At 34.2% G+C, this 21381-nt stretch overlaps 1 protein-coding gene across 22 annotated transcripts in view; it reads left to right on the top strand.

Annotated features, from left to right (window-relative positions):
* RIMS2 (regulating synaptic membrane exocytosis 2) overlaps positions 1–21381 on the top strand; it is a 446037-nt gene that overhangs the window by 40281 nt on the left and 384375 nt on the right. For 2 of the 22 annotated variants that reach the window (XM_088059437.1, XM_088059405.1), the window contains exons 2-3: positions 17463–17495; positions 17893–17979. The exons of the other annotated variants lie outside the window; for them this stretch is intronic. In XM_088059437.1, the coding sequence (XP_087915563.1) occupies positions 17463–17495; positions 17893–17979 (120 nt within the window). The remainder of the gene's footprint in view (positions 1–17462; positions 17496–17892; positions 17980–21381) is intronic. 22 annotated transcript variants of the gene reach the window in all.

Genomic DNA, 21381 nt, shown 5'->3' with positions numbered 1-21381 from the left:
CCCTTAAAGATGAAATTGAATCTCCTAGCAAACTAGGAAAGGAGAAAACTGCTGTAGGCACTGTATGGTATGTCATTGTCAGGAGGAATTCCAAGAGAATTCTGAAATATTTGACTGATTTAACAGTTTGAGGGTATATATGTCCAACAAAATAGAGATACAAAAAGTGGTCTTGTTCGTCCATTCACTTTTTGTTCAGCTTGCACCAGATGTTCTTCATTCCTGAGGAGATCTCGTTTAAGTAGTGAAACACTGTTATCACTATGAAAGTGATAAAAATCAGCACATCCAGATGCTAAGCTGGGCTTTGAAGCATCTTAGAAAAATTAGGCAAGATTTCTAAAGCCATGATCAGTGCAACTCTTCTGCTTATTTGCAAAGATATAAATATATTTTATTTATAGAATGTCTTTTTGTTGAAATCAAAAGAGCTTGCTATTTCCTTCTGAGAACTGTGAAAGATAGCATAATACTTCAAGCACTGCCTTCTGTTCTAAGAACATTTTGCAAATCAGTGTTATTCTGCAGTGTTATTGTATTAGCAGTGAGAAACATTATGTGTAATTAATTAGGTAGTAATTTTATGTGCTTTTTATAGGTCAGTTTAGGGTGCTTATATTCTTTGCAGAAATCAGGTTACTTCCATTCTTCCATTATCTAAATAATATGCTAACCAGGTATGGTTTCTTCTTTAAGCTGTAATATAACTGCAAGTTCTCCAGAAAGTAAAGAGGTCCCTTTTCTTATAAGTTGGAAGAATTTGCTAATTTTTCCTTCTGAAGTTCAGAAATTTTGTATTTTTATAGTCTTAGTAAATGTAGTACTTTCTTTTGTGCAGTGCTACTATTTTTTATCAATGCAGTGAGTGTGATAATATTGCATTTATTTGGGAAGGGCATTGTTTGTATTACAGCTATTATCAGCTATTATACGGAGTCTATAGTTTTAGCTATGCAAACTACAGGGATTTGTTTGACAGTTCATGAGCAAAATGGACACATAAACCCCCATATAATTTTACTTAATGTTATTAATTGTAGTTTGAAAGTATCTATATAGTATACATTTGAAATAGATTTAAATTTTGTGGTAGTGGTACTGTATTAACATAAAATATGCCTCATGCATAGAATGCAACCTTTATTTTCAATGCATGTTTTTTATCTTCAAAATGTTAATTTAAAAATATATTTCAATTTACTTATATTTCAATATATTTAAATTTTAAGTTAGATGGCTGTTAATTTATCATTAGGACATAGATGGTGACATATATGACTTATATGAGAGGCTGTATATTCGAAATCACATAGAGAAAATTTTCTGAATTCATAGTAAGAGAAGGGAAGATTTAAGTCAGATGAGGGACCATTAAGATCTGGTTGCATCACATATATGATCAATCTCTTTGAGCAATTGCATCAAGCCCAAGAATGTGAGACTGAAATAGAACATATTTTGAAATACAACAAATATTGACTTAAATTTCACTGCCGTTATGAGTAAAATGTTTCAATATTTACAAAAATTAAACTTTTAAATCTTGCATTTTTGTTCTAATCTCTTCCCTCTTTCTTCCAAATGTCTCTTCCTCAAGAATAGATATTTCCGTTTATACCAATCCTGTTCTGCTCTATAAATTAGGATACAAGCCCAAGTTTCCAAGCCAGTTGGTACTTGTATGCACCATGCAGACCAACCTGCATTATCTTTTCATCCACAGCTGCATGTTCTGACTCAAGATGATAGCTTGGTTAACTCACAATGGGCCTGGCTAGAAACTATGTGCACACTTTGAATGATCAAGTGGCTACAGTGCCAAAGAGAAAATGAACCAATTTCACAATCAAAATGCCTGTTAAAGTGCCTGTGTCTCCTGTGAACATAAAAATTGCTAAGATTGAAATCAAAACAATGCTTTTATCACTTTTCCAATAAGGTTAAAAAATCCTGAACTCAGGTCTCAGATTTTCCCAATTCTCATGTCACCCTTGCTCATCTATTCTGAGCTCTTTAATGTTATTTGTCACTTTTTACCTGTTTTGCTGTATATGGTCTGGAAAGAAAGGTTTAAATAAATTTTTTAATTGTGTTCATGGTTAATGAATTTTGGGATTCAGCTTAGATGCCTTTGTCTTTCTTAGACTTGATGTCTCTTTTAAAGGGTAAAAGAAGTGTATTATTAACTGTATGAAAAAATTGAGACTATCAGTTTCAAAATGTGCTGTTTCTGCACCTGTGACAAGCACATCTGTATCTCTACATTTTCTATACTCCATCAGGGCTGGTTTTTCAACTAAGAGTTCAACTGTGACTAAGAATACTGGGGTCTTGAGGGAATACACCAGATAAGTTAAAGAAAACCTGGAATGTTTGATACAGGCAAGCAGTGCCACAAACAGGCCTCACAGGGTTATGATACATGTGTCTGCTCTGTCTTCAGTGAGTAGGGATCATACATAATACTGTGCTTTTCATGCAGATATTGTATACCTAGAAGGTCAAGATCATGCTTCCTATTAATGTTTTTATTCAGATCAAGTGATCTGAATAGACAGGGCTTTAGAAAGTAGTTATCTATTGGCTGAAGTGGTATTTTAATTGAGATGCTAAGACTGTCTCTAAACTTGTGACTCTAAATTTATTTGTAAGTCACAAAGAAATAATAAAATTATTGAGTATTGTGGCCTTATGGGTTTTATTGTAAGCTATTTTAAGAGTTCAGAAAATCTGATGGAATCTCTTTTCTGAATGTGCTCTTATATAAGACTAGAAAACATCAAGAACAGAACCCCCTTTTAGAAAATTGGGGTGGTGTCAGTGGAAGAAGAGCCAGAGGATTAGCAGTGGATCAGCCTATTGAAATTCAAAGAAAACCAGGGGAAGAAATAAGCAAAATTTTTGTAAGTATCTAGAAGATAAAAAAATAAATGAATAGTAGTCAATGTGGATTTATTAAGAACAAATCATGCCAGAAACATCTAGTTTAATTCTGCAACAGTTATCAGCTTCTGTAGATAGAGAAGTGGTAATAGATAACCTATATTGAGAAAAGCTTTAATATCTTCTTGAAAAACATATTCCTAAGTAATCCAGGGCAGGTGATACAGAGAAAACTACTGTAGAATAGTAATATTTACCCATGAGTAATGAACCAGAAAGTTTTATTCCTATATGTGGATGGTTTTCTGTCTAAACAAAGATTTACCAAATGAAACTTTGCTGAGGTTCTCAAGCATATCCATTAATGTTCAGAATGGTAGAACAGAGTAGACTTACAAGCATGTTAGAAAAGTTATGACTTATTTTGAGAAAATAGAATTATGGTCTAAAATTATTGAATGATGTTCAACAAGGACATTATTCAGTAAGTACTATGCTTACATGTAATCATACATTGAAACTGAAGTTAGCTACTGACTATGTAGCTGTCTATAAACATGTACATATATACTATCTAGTCTGTAGACTATAAACTTGTCTCTTATGCTGAAAATGAACTTTAATTGCACATATGGTTATGGGAAGGATACTTGCCATCATAGGTTGCATAAATATTACAATATCCTACAAAACTATCAGGCAATATTGAGCACCACTCAATGCCCAGCTAGAATGAATCTAGTTTTAAAAATTGCAGCTCAAAATAGCAGAGTTGACGGTAGTCCAGGTGAGATCTCTAGAAAACATGCCGTGAGAAGAGGCTTAACACTTCAGATAAGCTTAGGGCAGAAGACTTAAGGGAACTTCAAAATTTTCAAGGAAATGAAAAGCTGCTGTTTTTCATGCCCCAAGTAGATGATGGGACAAGAAGTATTGAACTTAACTTGCAGTTTGGGAGATTGAGATAAGATAGAAAACAGAAAGTCCAAGTTTTATTAGACATTCAGCTATTTAATGTCCTGTTTTCTCATTTGCCTCTCACACAACTTAGTTCATTGAACTTGTGCTTGAGGTAGACAATGACAAATGAGAATAATGCATTCTGCAAAAATCTCTTTCCTTGGAAGAAAGAGGTATTTTTGTTACAAAACAGCAACATAGAAATTCACTAATTTGTGAATTTGAGAATGACTTTTAAGCTTGTTTTCTGTAGATTGCCTTTACTTCTCATTTATACTACTAGTATAGGTATAAGAAAATACTGAATTTACAAAATTTAGTTTCATACTCCCAACTGGAAATGGATAGTGGTGTTGTAGCTCTGCAGAATGTGTTAACTTGAGAGTTTTTCAAGGCTGTTTAGCACGTGCTACATTTTAAATCATAAGACTATTGTCTGAGCTGGTTTTGATGTCACTTTGTGTTTACTAATTTTCATTTATATTTAGCATCTTTATGAATGGAATGAGTTCTATTCATTTTAAATGTACTCTAATTGCAAACAGACATGAATGAATGCTTGTAATTAGCTAGGAATGAGAACAATGAGTGTCTGCATTACAATAAAGACTTAGAGGTTAAATGATCATTCAAAGCTTCTGTGCAGCATTTCGTTATTAAACATTTAGAACTTCTGTTCAGATAAGAGTTTGAATAACATATGTTTAGGAATAATGATGCGCACAAAATAACTATTTCTAGAGGTAGCATTCTATTAATGCCTCTAGTACAGGTATAGTTTCGCTGAAGGAGGAATTTGAGATCTGAAGCTTATTTTTTCTATCCCTGCCTTGCCCCTGCTACAAATACCTTAAACTTATGATAGCCAATCCTAAGTTTCTGGAATCCCAAAATGATCACTCCTATAAAGGAGTAATGAGTGTTTCAGGTAAGATGTATGTCACTGAGAGGGTTCTGAGTTCTTAATTAGTTCCTAAATTTATTCCCAGGAAACAGAAAACAAAGGGGGAAAACTTCAGATTCTATTTATAATGCCATGCAAATGACATTGCATCTTTTCAGGAAGTTCAGGTATTGGGTCAACATCAAGATGCTAACTGTTGAGAGAATACTGTATTCTTGAGTAGTGTATGATCTTTAATTGTACACTAAAAATTTCCATTGGTTTTGGTGAAAAGGTTTAGAGGTTACCAACACTTGAGTTTGTGTCTGATTGCTGGAAGATTTTTTTTGCAGCCGGACTAGGAAAGTTAATCTTAGTAAAAATACAGAAAAAAGTAGTCAGACAGAAAATGATAAGATTGTTACAATTTCAGGGACACTATATTCGATTTTAGAATCTATGTTAAAAGTGATCACACAATCAAACTTTCTGGTCATTCTGGAAGAGAATTTTGACATTTATAGAAATGTATGTACTACTTTCAGGAACACTGGCATATACTTTTTTGACCAGAATAAGAGGGAAAAGAAATGTTCCAACAACTTCTATTGATTTAAACTGTAATTTATGTATGGTCTCAGAGGTTAGATAGTTTGCTCAGAGGAATAGTAACAATGAGAATTTTCCCTATGAAACAGAGTAAAAGAAGTTTAAACAAACATGGAATTTATTAAATAGTAGTACAATTTTTATTAGATTGTGATCTTGCATTTTTGGAATCCAGAGTTCTTTCCTGGAGCCTATTTAGAGAATAGATGTTTTGTTTTCGCTGAGAAATGGGAAAAGTTACAGAGATCAGATCTCATTTCATTCTTACTTATACAATGCAGGCAAAAGTGAAATTCAAGGGTTTTTTTCTACTGGTTATTAAACAGATTTTCTGAATTAACTGTAAAAGGACACTGAACGCAATTAACACCCAAAGCAAAAATAAAAGTATGGTATCACTACAGCCTTGAAATTTAGAACAGCCTGGTTCATCAACCTGCATTGTACTCTGGAATGTCAAACCCAGCGGACCCAAAACAGCAAGATTTTCATAAGCTGAGTAAATCCACAACTCCCTCAACCTGGAAATGTCTCAGATTCACCACTGGCCACTACAGAGAATCATATGTGACAGGACCTAATGTAAATTAATCAAAACTATTAATATAATTTAATGATTAATATAGTTTTAGCTTTTAAAACTATTGGCATTCTCAGCCAAGGCATGATATTTTGATCAGAAACCCTTATAGCTTAGATTGAAAGCAAATATTTTAACTAATTTTTATAGCAGATAATTTAAATGCTTTTACGCTTCTGCTTAGAGTGTGAATTATTTGAAACTATTTGGAAGAATTTTAATTCTGATGAAAAAAAATCAAAATTGTTAAAGATTAATTTTGACGATGTGTTCTGTAGTAGTTTTTCTTTCTTTATTTTTTTTTTTGTATGTGTTATTTCCTTTATTAATTAGACCAGATGAGTTGTTTTCTGTTTAGAAGGCATTTGCTAAAGTATTTGGTTTTTTTAAAGACAGGTAGTATTCTCTGAATATTGGTTTTAAAACCTTAAAAGTTGGATGTTTTAAGCACAGAGAGAGTGAAATGTATGCAAAATTGTCAGTAGTTTCAAAACTGGCTGTGCTCAGAGGACTGGATTATGTTCATCACTGGAGTCCAAAGCTTGCTCACTGAATCAAGTACAAGCCCCCAGTTTAGTTGGCATCTATGATGCAGCTCTAGAATCACTTTGCTTGGTCATTGTAAATACATCTGTACAACATGAGAAAGAAAAATGTACACAAAAATTATCAATTTAAATAAAGTCTTCAAGCTAGGAGAGCCTTACTCATGCAAAGAGTACAAGACAAGGACATACAAAATGTTCCAAGTATTACCTAACTTTTGTTCACTTTAAAATAAAGGTGTAAATAGCAAGCAAACCCCAACAGAGTACTGAAAAAATGAGAAATGTATACAGAAATAGCAAACTATTCTGATAAAATGTACATTGGAATATTTTCTTTCTTAGTGGAACATTGTTTCAGGCATATAAAACCAATGGAAAAGACCATTTCCACTATTGTAAACTATGTTTTAAATAACTAGTAATGCAGACAGTTTATAATAATGTTTTATTTATGATTCTAACTTTTCAATGCATCAAATGAATCACCAGACAACATCTATTTTTAAAGAAAACCACTCCTGCTTTCTCTCAGTAGCATGTAAACTGGGCATTGTATTTACTTCAAATATCTCATGTGGTCAGAGACATTACATCACAGGCAGATAAGATTATATCATAGTAATTTCCTGTGTGAACTATAAATTCTGTAGAATATGTGAATAGATAATTCAATGCTATCTACAAGTATTCCCATTTATATTTTTATTCAACTAAATATATGCTCAGGAAAAAAAACCCCAGTATTTTATGTTTTGTTCTCATAAAAGAGGTCTTAATAATAGTATAATAATGTCATAATATAATGATATTATCATCATAATAGCATCATCAGCAGCACAGATAATGTATAATATCTTCTATATTATTTTATACAAAATATAATAGAATAAGGTAATAACATAGGCATGATTCCCTCGATTCCCTCATAAAATCTTAAATAAAATATATTTAATAATAATAAAATTTCTAATTCTCAAGATTTATGTGAACAGCAACACCAAATCAGAAAAAAATTAATGATTTCTTGATAAATAGACTATTTGAAAGTATTGTCATTAAATTTGTATGCATTACTGTTGTATTTCTCATTTATTTTTCTTTTCCTGGCTTTTCACTTCCTGTTTAAATCTTAGAATCTAGGCTTTTTTTTTTTTTTTTTTTTGTAGCAGAGGTTGTATTGTGTTTCTTTTTTGGAAGGGAACTTGAATTTTTAAAGCCATTTAGCAGTCCAGCCTTACAGCTGAAGCCCTTGTCCTGCCAGCACCCTATTCATTATGCAATAGTGATCCAGAGCTTCGTGTGCAGAGGGGGTGCAGGACACAAGTCTGCTTCAAAAAGGGACTCTTTGTAAGGCTGGTTTTGAAGAGAACAGGAACAAATTCATGATATTTGTTATTTCTGTTCCTCCTGTATCCTTTGCAATAATCCTTCTCTAGGATTGGAAGAATGGAAGAAATCTGAATCCATTTCACACAGTTAAATGTCACAGTCTGAGAAGTACTAACTTATTGTCTGCTGTGTAGTTTTTAAGCTCTAGTGTATATGATTTTCACCTGGTGGATATCTTAGAGATAATAATGTTACAAAATTGCTATTTAACAAGCAAAACAACATATCAAGTTCAAAGTAATTGCCAGTGTATTTAAAATTAATTACAGAGTTAAAATGATTTTTTTAAATTCACCTGCTAGCAGCTGAGTCCAGGGTTGCGTATTTCACTAACAGCTGGTGACAGAACAAGCGTCTATGAAAGCACTTTCTGCAGGAGATGCTTGGAATGCCATCTACTGTTGAAAAAGTAAAAATCCAACCCAAAAGCAACTCCAAACCCTTAGGAGAAACTTTTTTTTTAATGGTTTGTTCTAAAATGAAACTCTACTTACATTAGAATTCAACTAATGTTCTGAAAAGGTGTTTGATTTCAATATCCTAGCTTTTGTATCAATTTTAAAATTAGGCTTTCTGGTTCATTTTATGAATTCCTTGAGAATTTCAGTTAACTGCAAAATATTTTGAGGCATAAGTAAAAAATAAAGTCTCATCTTTCCAATACAGAATTAATAAAAAAATTGCATTAAGTAACGAAAGTTGTAAGCAGACACTGAAATAAATATCCCTTAAAAATCTGTATGATTAAAATTTTAATTTAAAATATTTAAGCCTTTTTTGAATGCTTTTTAAGAAAAACTATTGTAGGACAAAATCTTATTTGGTACTTGATTATCCATTATTGAACTTCACTGTGGTAAAATTGTGTTTGGAGATTATAGATTTACTAAAGTTTGATTAGTCTTGTACACATGTATATTACATTTGGATGTATTTATGCATGTGTTATTATTATAGTAGTGGGAAATGTTTTCATTTTGGTCATGAACAAGACTATATAATTTACAGAAATCTTGTTACAGTCATCCTTATTTACAGAAGTTAAGCATGGCTCACTGTAATGCAGCTTTTGTGGTACATACCACGTATCCTGTAGGCAAGAATGTAAACCACTTTTTTTCTCTTTACACAAAATATATAAGATTACACTGGCAGACCTAAGTGCTATTCCAGCACTTCTGTGGAGAAACCTGACTTTTTGAAAATAGATACAATGGAATGCTAGTCAAAAATTAATCTTTGCTAGAGTTTTAGTTGTAGGAATATCTGTAATTTCAACATTTTTTCAACTCAAATCACACCCAAGACTTGCTATGAGGTCCCCATAATTACAGAAAATTGCTTCTAATAACCAATGTTATGTCACAATTGAACAATTTTGTGTCTATTCCAGAAAGTCCAATATTTTTTTCAGATTTGATGCCTGCTGTCTCAGATTGATTTCTTTTAATTCTGTAAGTCATCTGCCTGAAATATCCACATATCTGCAGCATTTAGGAGAGTAACACTAAATTGGAGAAAAAAATTAAATCCAAATTAAACTATTTCACTCCAATGAATTGAAATATGCATGTCCTTAAAGCTCAATCAGCTAAAACATCCTAAGTGAAGGCAGTTGCTACTTATCTAGAGGCCATGAACAAGTGTCAGGCTCCCATGTGAGGTGTTTCATCCTGTATAAGATATGAGCATTGAGATCAGAGAGAAGTCAGGGCATTTCAGATTGTGTGAGGGAGACATTAGTATGATCAAATATACAGCAGGACACAGCTGTCTCACAGGTGAACTTTTTAAAGAAATTGAAAGTTATTTGTAGGAACATTGCTCTTTTTTCTTTTTCCCTATTTTTTTTTGACTGAAAAGGGGTCTACTGACAGAACAAACTGATTAGATTCAAGGAGGTATTTATTTGTATCTCATGTCCTTGAAATGGATTTAGAAATTCATTATAGTGAAAAATTACACAACATTTAGCTGCTCTTTAAATGAGCTGATAGACCCTGAATGGGTAAACTACTTCTAAAGAAATATTTGCTGTGATTCAAGAAATATTTGCTGTGATTGTGTACTCTTATTATCTGCTGGCCTTGACATCCTTCTTATGCCTCAATTCGATCTTGGTTTTGCTCTTACTGCATTTCTAATATAGGCTAATTTTTTGTTTTATGTCTTGCAAGTTAGCTGGTCTGATCTTGCAGCTGTTATATACGATGCTAGAGATGAACAAGATATTGGATGCTTTACCTAGAAAAAAGCAAATCTTTTTTTTGAAACTCCTAATTCAAAAATATTAGTAATGTGCCAATCTGAAAAAACCTTCTGAAGTTTTAGGATTGAAAGACATGACTTCACTCAAGATAATTCCTTTGTTAAGTTTGTTTATACTGTTTTCTAATTGTTGCCCCTCTTTGACAACTTCATGTGATCCAAGACTTTCTATTATTTATTGTTTTATAATTTTTGTTTTTTCAGGTTTTTGTACATGCCTCATTCCCTCAGCAGACACATGATACCTATGTGGGGAGCAGCTGTCCTATTCTACAGGGCAACAAATTATAATGCTGAGGGCTTACAAATTCTGTCTTAGAAATTCCCACTTACCCTGTGAGAACCAAAATACTCTTTTCCTTACTAAATATAAGAAAAAGCTGCAGTAGTCCACTTTAAACTATGTGGTAGGTTTAGACAAACAATAGATTTTTAACATAGATCTTTTAATATCACCTCCCTGCTCTAGGCCTCCAGCTTGCAATTTTGTATAACCTTCAGAAGTGAGCATTGATCCATGAATTAATTATTGGAACGGTATATAACATATGTTATATACAGTGTATGTATATACTGTATATACATGCAGTATAACTGTATATAACATAATGGCTACTGTTCAGTGTAGTACTTATTTGTTATTACAGTTGTACTATAAGAATTTTCTCATGTTCTGACTGGTGAGTCTGACACTCAGTTTTATAATTTTACTATGAGCACCGTAACAACTAGCAAGGAGGAAGTCTGGCTGAGTTAGGACATGTGAGAAGTGAGAGAGCTTTCATTTACAGAACACAGTATCTACCTCTCCTATCCCAGAAAAGAACGATAGGAAACATTTCTGCCCTGAAGAATTCATGAGCTAAGCTAAACAGAATCTGATTTATTTTGCTGATTCTGAAATAATCAAAACATACTGTCAGTTTCTTCAGTTTTAGAGTTAAAAGTACAGGGCTGTTGAGCACTGTTTTTGGTCACAGTGAGCCCCATTTTAGTAGATACTTTATAAAAATATTAGTGTCAAAATTTCACTTTGCGACTTGTTTGTCTGGAACCTTAGATAAACAATCCCATTTCTAATCGACATCTAAATGTCAGAGTAGGCTTGATCTCACAGAAGTTGTTATTTTTGTGGGTGATGTTCATTTGAGGCTCATTCGGGGAGCTCATTCAGCTTAGACTATTATACAGAATCATGTCTGTGCTTATCTGTAAAGTATGTATGGTGCCTTCTTGTAGTTTGTTGTGTGTCTTTAAGGTAAATTTAGTTTGGACTTCAGGGAATGTTTAACTTTTCAAGCTTGGATTTAGGTAGGTTTTAAATTTATTCTGTGTACCAGATATTGTTTCTAGCCCAAGTACCCAACTTCTCCACCTGCTTGTTTACTAATATCAAATGTCCAGTTATCACTCAGTTACTGATTGTGGAAGTGCTTTTCTGGAAACTACTGGTACTTTAGTTACAAACAGAACAAAATTACAGTAAAATCACCTGCATATATCTTCAGGAAAGATATTGCTTTGTTGTCCAAAATATAAACCTTCTCAATTCAACTACTTATACTCTCTAAATTAATAAAACTGTTGGAACAGTAATATAAATTAAAGACTTTAAGAAATTAATTAAAGACTTGATTGAAATAGTTAAACTGCATGTTGTTATGTGTATGAACATATAGCATCAATAGGGTAATCAGTGCAAAGAATCAATTCAGTTAATATATAATATTTTATAGTTATATAATTGGCATGGATTTATATTTGCCCTCCTTTCTTCGAGTCAAACATACTTACATAATTTAACTTAATTAATCTGTAGAGGTGCTTTCTCAAGAAAACAGTTGTGTTTGTGTGTGTGTGTGTGTGTGTTAACTCCCCTGTTCTGTCAGGAGTGGATACAGGCAAAGTTACGTATTGTGCTTGTGCCGTGTCTTGACTTCCCATGTGCGAGTGTAGTGACTGCAGTCACTGCAACTAATCCTTTCTTTCTGTTCATTTGGTGCAGGGCATATAACTGAAATACTGTTACGAAGATTTGGGTGGGGGGGGGTGGAAAGAAAGAGTCCACGGGAGGCAGTCTAGGAAAATGGATTAATGGACCTTGCATTCCAAGACAGGGTGGTGGAAACCTCTGAATGTTCACTGGAGCTGATGATCTTCCCTCTTTTTCAGCACAGTTAAAATGAGGGAATGGGTATCCCCAGAGTGGTTTGGATATACTTATGCACTGAATGCAGTTTTTTGGAAAGGAATTATGGAAGGCAGAGGGGAAAAAAGAGGGAAAGGAGGTTAGAATTTTATCACTGTTTCTTTAAATCTATTTTATTTTCAGTGCCATTTTCAAGGTTATAAGTTTCAGGGGAGGAAGTTGTTCTAAATTAAGAAATATTGCCACTGGTAAATACTTTTAGAAATCATGATGTTCATATACTATGACAATGGGAGTATATAAGTTCCAGAGAAAGCTAGTTACATACCTTCCTTAAAATCTTTTCACTAGTTGTGCATTGAAAAGACATTTGGTAATATCAAGTGATTTTGGAATATTTCAAATCTGTTTATAATTTTAGACAGTTATTGAAGAAAGAGAGAGAACACTTCAAAGATGTTGGCACCTTGACTCTTGAAAAGGCTGTGTCTCTGTACTGTCATCAGGGCTAGCGGGGTCTGGAATGCAAAGAAAGAAAATTATTAATCCTGAGAATAGTATTCAGTTTAATTCACTTTATAATAGAAGTGGTTATGAAGTAGTTAGCATTCATGCTGCTGTTTTTATTTGAAAGATAGCAGCTTTATAGATTTCTATTGCATATAATATAAATCTGGGTTTGAGACAAAATTATTTGCTGCTGTTTTCTCTCAACTATTTCTGTTTCTTTATGGTGAACAAAGCTGGAGGTCAATGTCAGTGTGGTATCTGCAGATGAAGCAAAATGTGACAAATCTTTTTATAGATCTCAGACTATCCCTCATCCTTCCTCTATGATTTGCTTTAGGAAAACCAGATAATTTGGCACATTAATATTTAATCTTATGTTGATTCTTAATTAAGTTTAGTGTAACATGCATTGCTCATTAGGACTACTGCATGTATATCCTGCTTTTCCATTAGGATCTACGTTCTCTAAACTTAAAAATTTCATACAAATGTCATACTCTCTGGATTTCCTAGGCAATATATTTAATAAACATAACTACTCTAGAAGCACCAACAACTTCATAAAATTGATACTAGCAACATTACAGCATTAATAGTAATAAAAAGTATATTTAGTGTTTTTTTTCATGGATGAGTTCCAAGCAAAAGATTGACTTTCTTTTCCAATCTTCTCAATTTCAATGAAAGGGCTAGAAAAAAACTTCCATCCTGGTCTATCCTAGTCCACTGAGTTGGTTAGAAAATAAGGAAAACATAGACTATTATTGAGCAAAAGATGGAAAAGACTCTTCTGTTCTCATATTCATTCCCTGTGCCAGTGGGAATAGCCTTAATCTTTGAGGAAATTTTTAGTACACAGAGAGGACCTAACATCAAAAACTGTTCAATGAGACTTGAGATTTTGCTTAATGATTCCAGCTACTGGAAAAGATGAAAGGGGTCTGGCACTTGCACTGTGTAGGCTTGCAGAGGAACACAAGAGTAATGGTGCTGTTTACGCTTCAAAGGGCAGAGATTTCCGATAACAAAGTGCAAGGTGTAAAAATTCTTTATTGTTGGCAAGTAGAAAAATCCTGGCTTGTTTTCAAGTGGAGTAGTGTATAGAGTTGTGATCTTTGCAAAAAAGAAAAAAAATTGGGTCAAAATTTTCAAACTCCTCTAACATTTTTAAAATAGGTGGTAAAATGCTTGGTATTCTGCACCATTAGAATGCATTGTCTCAGTCACTGTCGATCAGATAAATTATCTGCAGCCTGTTGGTGGTTTTAGTGAGCAGGTGTTGATCAGAATTTGTTTCTAGTGAATAATGAAAACTGGCACTGTTCTCGGTAGAGTTTTGAGTGGATGGAATTGAGAAGATATATGAAGGTTAAATGAAGACAGGTAGTCTGGGAGGAGCAGAATGTAGTTATACTCCTTGAGGTATTTCAGTTGGTCTGTTGAGAAAATGGAAGTCTGCGGGTTTGCTGACCTGGCAAGACACTTCTTTTAAACAATTGTTTGTTGCTGATTTTTGAAAGAAAGGTAGAAAGCAATGCATAAATATGGGAGTACACAATCCAGTGAAACACAAAGCAGTTCTTGTAACCAAAGGAAATACAACTGTATGTGTACATGTACAGGGTTCAAGTTATCTGGAGTCCCTTTAGTCCTTTTCTGCCTAGAAAAAGATATTTAAACCACAGCAGTGTTAAAAATACATTCAGTGCATTTCATCTAATATATAATTATTTCTATCAGTTGCTACAACTTGTAATTTCATCTGAATGAAGCCTTTTGGAAGAAAAAGTAGCAGAAATTAGTCTGTGGTTTTCTGATTTAGAGCCAGAATCTGTATCCATTCTCTGACCTTGAGAGATAAATACCTGGCTGTGCACTTGAAGGGTTCAGGCCTGTTGACCTACAATGTTAATATTAATTTAAATCATATGGTAGAATCTATTAATTCAATAGATTTCTTAATAATTTCTTTGCAAATCGTAGCTTGCCTTCCACATTCATTGTAAAGTCAAGGAAGATAATTTCCTAATCCAGGAACTGAAGGATGTATGGAGAGTGCTCAAGGAATGCGTCACTGTTATATAATAATGGAAGCTCTTGTCCTCACATAACTGCAGTGTTGGAAAGTGTATAGTGAATGAGACAGAATTCTAGGAGGTGAAAAGATTAATTTTTGAGAGAGATATTTTGAATTGTAGGGTCATATAATATCCTGACTTAGAACACAGTGTTCCTATAAAATTCTGAGAAATTAATTTTAAATGCAGGTTTTCAACATATCTGATAATAGACAATGTGTTTAGTGGTGCAAAACTATAGATTGTAAGATTTTTCAAAAATCCCAAGGGTTTGCAGTTGCAGTTGCAGTTGAAGCCACCAGATATATACTATTATGTAAATATGCTAGATCCTGTTGAAAAAAAAATAGTTCAATAGAACGATTCACAATGAAGAAATAACTTGAAAGAGTCAAGTACATATGTTTGGAAATCATGTATGGAAAGGAACATACAGATTAGTGATGTATTCAGTTTTCAATGTCCAGTTGTCAGGGAGGTCACATTTCAGTGTCTAGTTCTGTGTAGGCAACTTAGGAGCTCTGAATTATTATCTAGGAGTTTCCTTCTCACAGCTGACCACAGAACCTGAATGCTCATAATCTTGGGGATCTAAATTAAATGTCCTGAGCTACCTAGTGAGAAAAGTATTAATTTCCCATCCCTTCTATTTCTCCTGCTTTGAATTTTCTACATTGAAAAACTAGTGTGGATTCTCTTGATTAAAAAGATAATTATATGACTAAAATGCATGGTAGAGTGGAATTGCAATGGCATGAGACATTTTTATGTTTACCTTTTTTTTTTTTTTTTAATATATCTGCTGGGTTTTGTGGGGCTGGTTTACTTATTTATTTATTTATTTTTGTACTGGAATGTTACTTTGTATGTACTTTTCTAAAGTGCTGAGGAGACAAAACCGTGCTAGAAGATATTTTACTGTGTGTTGTCCCTTTCAGTACTCTGTTTTGGAAAGGTTACTGTTTCTCATTGCCCACTTATTTAATTCTTATGTAGTCACTGGATTCTGTTTATGGAGTTACTTCCTGTGATATCATATGGTGGAGGAGATATGGAGCTATTTTGGTAAGCTTTAGTTTTCTGTGCAACACCAAACACCCACTTAAAATGATGAGCCTGTACTTCCTGTTTAGTTGGGTGAGAGTATTCCCTATAGAGACATTCAGAATATCTATATAGGAACCTTTTTGGGTTTTTGAACATACAGGGAAAGTAGTACCTGACTCGATATTTATGACCAATATCTGCAATTAGAGGATGTAAATATGTCTGTATTCTTGTTTTTTGTCATGGCTTAACCCCAGTCAGTAAACAAGGCCCAGGCAGCTGCTCACTCCCTCCCTCACCATAGGATCAGGGAGAGAATCAGAAGAGTAAAAGACAGAAAACTTGTGGGTTGAAATAAAGACAGTTTGATAGAGGAAGTAGAAGCTACTCACACAAGCAAAGAAAAACGAATAATTAATTCACTGTTTCCCATGGTGTTCAGCCATCTCTAGCAGAGCAGAGCCCCATCAGGTATAACGTTACTTGGGAAGACAAACTCCATTGCTCCAAATATCCCCCCACTACCTTCCTCCTACTTCCCCCAACTTTATTTACTGAGCATGATGTTATATGGACTGGAATATCCCTTTGGTCAGTTTGGGTCACCTGTCCCAGATGAGAACAGGTGTTGTGTCTCCTCCCAAACTCCCTTGCACCCCCAGCTTCCTCACCAGGGTGGCAGCACAAGAAGCAGAAAAGGCCTTGGCTCTGTGTAAGCCCTGCTCAACAGTAACAAAAACATCCCTATGTGATCAACCCTGTCTGTGTTCAGCACAAATCCAAAACACAGCCCCATACCAGACACTGTGAAGAAAATTAACTCTACCCCAGCTGAAACCAGCACAGGTTTGGTATAGAACACCAGCTTGCTCACTTAAGTTAGAGCACATATTTTAGATGGAATATTTTCCATAAGACAGTGGACAACTATTAATCAGTACTAAACAGACCTGCTCTATGCATTATCCAGTTATTTCTTTAAGCAAATCCTAGTAAAGTTCACTCAAGAGTAAAATTACATAGCTTTTCTTCCTTAGTTTTTAGTTATGCTGTCTTCAGGTCCTGACATCACTGTAGTTCAATGAATATAATGTAGATTTTCCTTTAATCTGTTAGTTTAGTATATTGCATTTTAAATTATTTATTATGTGTTACAAATTTGCCTTGAACTATGACAGGCAATTTGGTTGTGAATAAAAAAAGAAACAGATTGTAGTTCGCATAATCAAAGTACCTTCCTTTATATATGTAGCTGAATGTATTGCTGGAAATGTTTTAACATGATATTATGTGCAAGAAATTGGAAGTCAGATATAGAACATTACTGATTTAATTTTTAGATATATATTAAAGTTTTCTATACTTGGCACTCCCCACTGGTAAAACTAAATGGAAATCAGCCCATAGTACAATTTAATACAAACATATAACAAATGTTAAAGCAAATCCTTTTAACTCAAACCAGGAAATTTTCCCTTTCTATTTGATACAGATTTTAGTAGTTCAGGGTAGTTGTTTTCAACATGTTGCACTCAGTTGTGCAAACTTATCTTTTTAGGGTCAAAGAAGAGCAAAAACCACAGCCGACACAGTAAGTAAAGTACCTTAAAGATGCAATAGGCTCGACTTTTCTACCTTTGCCGTGTTCTGCTCTCTGCACCTTTGATGGTATTAGCTTTCACTGATACCTGATAGGCTGCAGGTAGTTTGTCATCTGCTTCCTGACTGGCTTGTAAGAGAGCTGCCTGTAGCTTCTTACTCCATCCACATGTTAGCTGGATGTAGGTTCTTGCTGCCTGCTTGTGAACTGGTGAACTGTAAAACTTTACTTCCCTTACACCCTTAGTGGCTGACTTAGTTCTGCAGCTAACATTCCCATTGGCTCTAGCTTTTCCGCCTGTGTATTTCCACTAACACTGGATAAGAAAACATTTAAACTAGTGTGGTTTTATTGGTTATTCAGTCACATTATTTGCTTGTTTAAACAGGTGGTTTCCCTTTAGTGGGATCACTGAGCTGGTAAATAACGTTCTTCAACCACAGCAAAAACAGCAAAATGAAAAGGAGCCCCAGACGTAAGTAAGCTGCTCTCTGTAGATTAAGTAATGTCTGTGTAGCATTAGAACATCCTGGAGAGTATGTTTAAAATAATTGCCCATTTAGAACATTCAGCTGAGGGCATTTTACAAGCTGAGTACCTGTACTTACAATACCTTGTACTGAGTACAGGTCTTTGCTTTCTAACCCCTCATTTGCAAATGGAAAACTGAAAATCAGGTCTTACTCTCCTTATCAGTACCTTAAGTGATTGCATTAGAATACAATTTAAGGAGTACTACTACTCTGTCTTTTTTTTTTTTTTTTTTTTTTCTTTTGGCAAATGTTCCATATAATGAAACCTCTGTGAAGGGATGTGTTTTCTGTGCATGAGGAGCTGGAATGATATGTAGCATTCTTTACAGCATGTCTATGCACATGCACCGTCGGAGTCATGCATAGAATGCTGTATGAATCTACATAATATGTTGGAAGAGCTTGCTAAGGACCAGGAATACATCATGTCATTTTTTTTCATGCTTTTAGAATATCTGTGAAGTTTCAGAACTTCAGCAGATAAAAGGTGAAATCTTGGGTCAGTCAAAGCTGAGGAACTTTTGACTGTGATGGAGCCAGTATTTCATCTGTGAACCTTTTATATGGTTAAGCCACTACTTTTTTTTCTGTCTGAAAATTTTAAGTTTTAACAGAAACTGGCAAAGCTAGGACATTCAGTCTTAGAGTAGAACTTAAAGCATGGAGATGAAAATATTCCTTTCATAAAGAGAAACTAAAAAATATTTATTATTATGAACTTTCAAATTCCTAAAATGTATTTCAGATGTTGTTTAAGCTTTAAACTGTTAAGTTGCACTCTTTTCTTTCTTCTAGAGGTTTATGCCTTGTAAGTTCATGTGATAAAATAAATATTTGCTTTTGAACTCATGCATAACTGGTTTAAAGCATGCTTGTTAACTACTTTCCAGGCAGAATCAAATTTCATTTATTTTTTAATATATATATTTAAGTGGACCTTCATACTTGTGGGTCATTAAAGCTGTGATGTTTTTTCAGAATACAGAGTGAAAGATTTTCATGAATTAAAATGGAAAAATAGGACATAAAATTGATGTTCTGTAAAGCAATGTATTATCCTGAGCTCTCTTTCTGATATTCTCACTTAACTGCTTATAAAATTGTGTACAATATCAATAGTGATTTTTTTTTTTTTTTTGGTTAATTTAAATACTGGTAATTTTACATTTTGTTCACAACACCTCAGTTCTTTGTATTCCAGTTTCCTTAACACAGCAAAATTTTTTCTGCTCATTAGTGTTGTAAATATGAAGCATATGGCTTTCAGGAAACTGAGAATACTATATGGACAGTGTGAACAGATGAGTTATAGTTAACAAAAAATATTAATAAATGGTTACTGTTATTATGGAAGGATCTTTTTGAATGGTGACCTCTTTGGGAACCAGTTTTGTTCAGTGTTTTTATTATATAACTAAGAAATGGATTAATTTTTATACTCACTGAATTTATAGATACACTTCTTCCATTCTTGTGTTAATACCTAATGGCAGGATTATATTAAAAAATTATCCTGAAAACCTCAAGCTATGGTTATGATGTTATGATGCTATTCAAAAGGAAAAATGCAAAGGGATGTTCTGTAGGGGTAGTTTATGTGGTTGACATAGCACAGAGAAAAATGGTGTAGGGAAATGTTCCTTGGCACAGAATCAGGGAGCCCTAATAGTTCGTAAATTGAGCTGTAGCCAGTATCCTGAAAGAGATTAATGTCATACAGGAATGTACAGACACCAGCCAAGGAGCACTGTGAAGAAGTTTTCACTCTGCTAGGCTTTGGTAAGGTCTCACCTGGAACAGCATACCCTTCAAAAAATATGTGGAGCAGCTGTGATTCAGTGGGAGAGTAACAGGAATACTTAGGATATTTATAAATAATAAACGTATTATTAGGTGTCTAAAATTATTTGGTGAATGGTTAGGTGTCTAGAAAACATGGTATGTGTTAGGAAAGAATCAAACACATGAGTTAATTTAGCCTCCTGAAGAGAAAATCCAAGGGAATGAAGGAGATGGACAATTCTTTAAATTGTACAGAACATTGTTGAAAAATGGAAGGAAATTATTACTTTTCCATGTTCATCTCATGATGAAGTTGAAAGGAGTAAACTTAAGTTGAATTAGGGAGGACTGAACTTGGTAGGGAGAACCTTTTAATGGAAAGAAAACTTAAAATGCTTGCATACTTTGTTTAGGACTTGTGTGGAAGCTGTGAAAATCTTAAAGAGCAGGTTTGGCAAATATCTGCTAGAAGAGACGCAAGTGTTGCTGGTCCTGTGCTGGTACAAGAGAACGGACTAAGTGACTTTTAAAAGTGTCTTTCAGCACTGCTTATTTGTGATAATTTTGTTAATGTATTAATTATTTTTGTGATTATTGTAAACTTTCAGGGAGAAAATTGAACAGAAATACTAATGGTGCAACTTTTAAATTTTACTTTTTTCTCTGACATTAATGGCTTGCAAAGAGGTGTTGTACTGGGGAACACTGTGGGACACTGAGGAGAAGAATAAATGTCTGTAGAAATTTTTACCACTATTCATACATATTTTGGCATTTTCCACTTGAAATCACTGTCAGTATCCGAGTCTAATTTCAGGATATATCTGATTGTCCACCTTTGCTGATGAGCTTATTTACAGTGAATCTGAGGAGGGCAAAATGTGGTGAGTGACAGCAGAAAATGAATTGGTAGTGTCTGAAAACAAAGTATCATGTTACAGGTTTCACTTTTGCTCGGGAGAAGGTATTTTTGTAGCACCATTGACCATGTATCCTTATGGGCAGAGGTAGGATTAGTCTGATGCTTTTGGACATGAGTTCTGTACCACAAAATTCACAGAATAGTTGAGGTTGGAAGAGACTTCTGGAGGTCATATTGCCCAACCCTCCTTCTCATGCTGGGTCACCTAGGGCCATTGTTTACAAATATATATAACTGGATTTTGAATATTTCCAAGGATAGAGACTCTAGAAATAATCTCTGGGCAAGAGATACATATGCTAGTGCTTGATCACCCCTAGAATGAAAAGTGCTTCTCTCTGATTAGAGCGAACTTCCTGTGCTTCAGTCTGTGCCTATTGCCTCTGGTCCTGTCACTGGACACTGCTGAAAAGAGCCTGGATCCATTCTCTTGGCACCCTTCCTACAGGTAATTGTATTTATTGATAAGATCCCCTCCCTGAACTTTTTCTTCTCTGGGCTAAAAAGTTCAAGCTCTCTGTCTGTCCTCATGTGAGAGAGACGCTTCAGTCTCTAAATTTTAGCCATTTGCTGGACTGTCTCCAGTATGTCCATGTTTCTCTTTAACTGGGGAGGCTGAGACTGGACACAGAACTCCATG

This window comes from Pseudopodoces humilis, chromosome 1 (assembly GCF_049639895.1).
Source record: "Pseudopodoces humilis isolate 2021_Gansu_Grassland_sample_001 chromosome 1, ASM4963989v1, whole genome shotgun sequence".
Classification (NCBI taxonomy): Eukaryota; Metazoa; Chordata; class Aves; order Passeriformes; family Paridae; genus Pseudopodoces; species Pseudopodoces humilis.
This window is presented reverse-complemented; position numbering and strand designations above follow the sequence as displayed.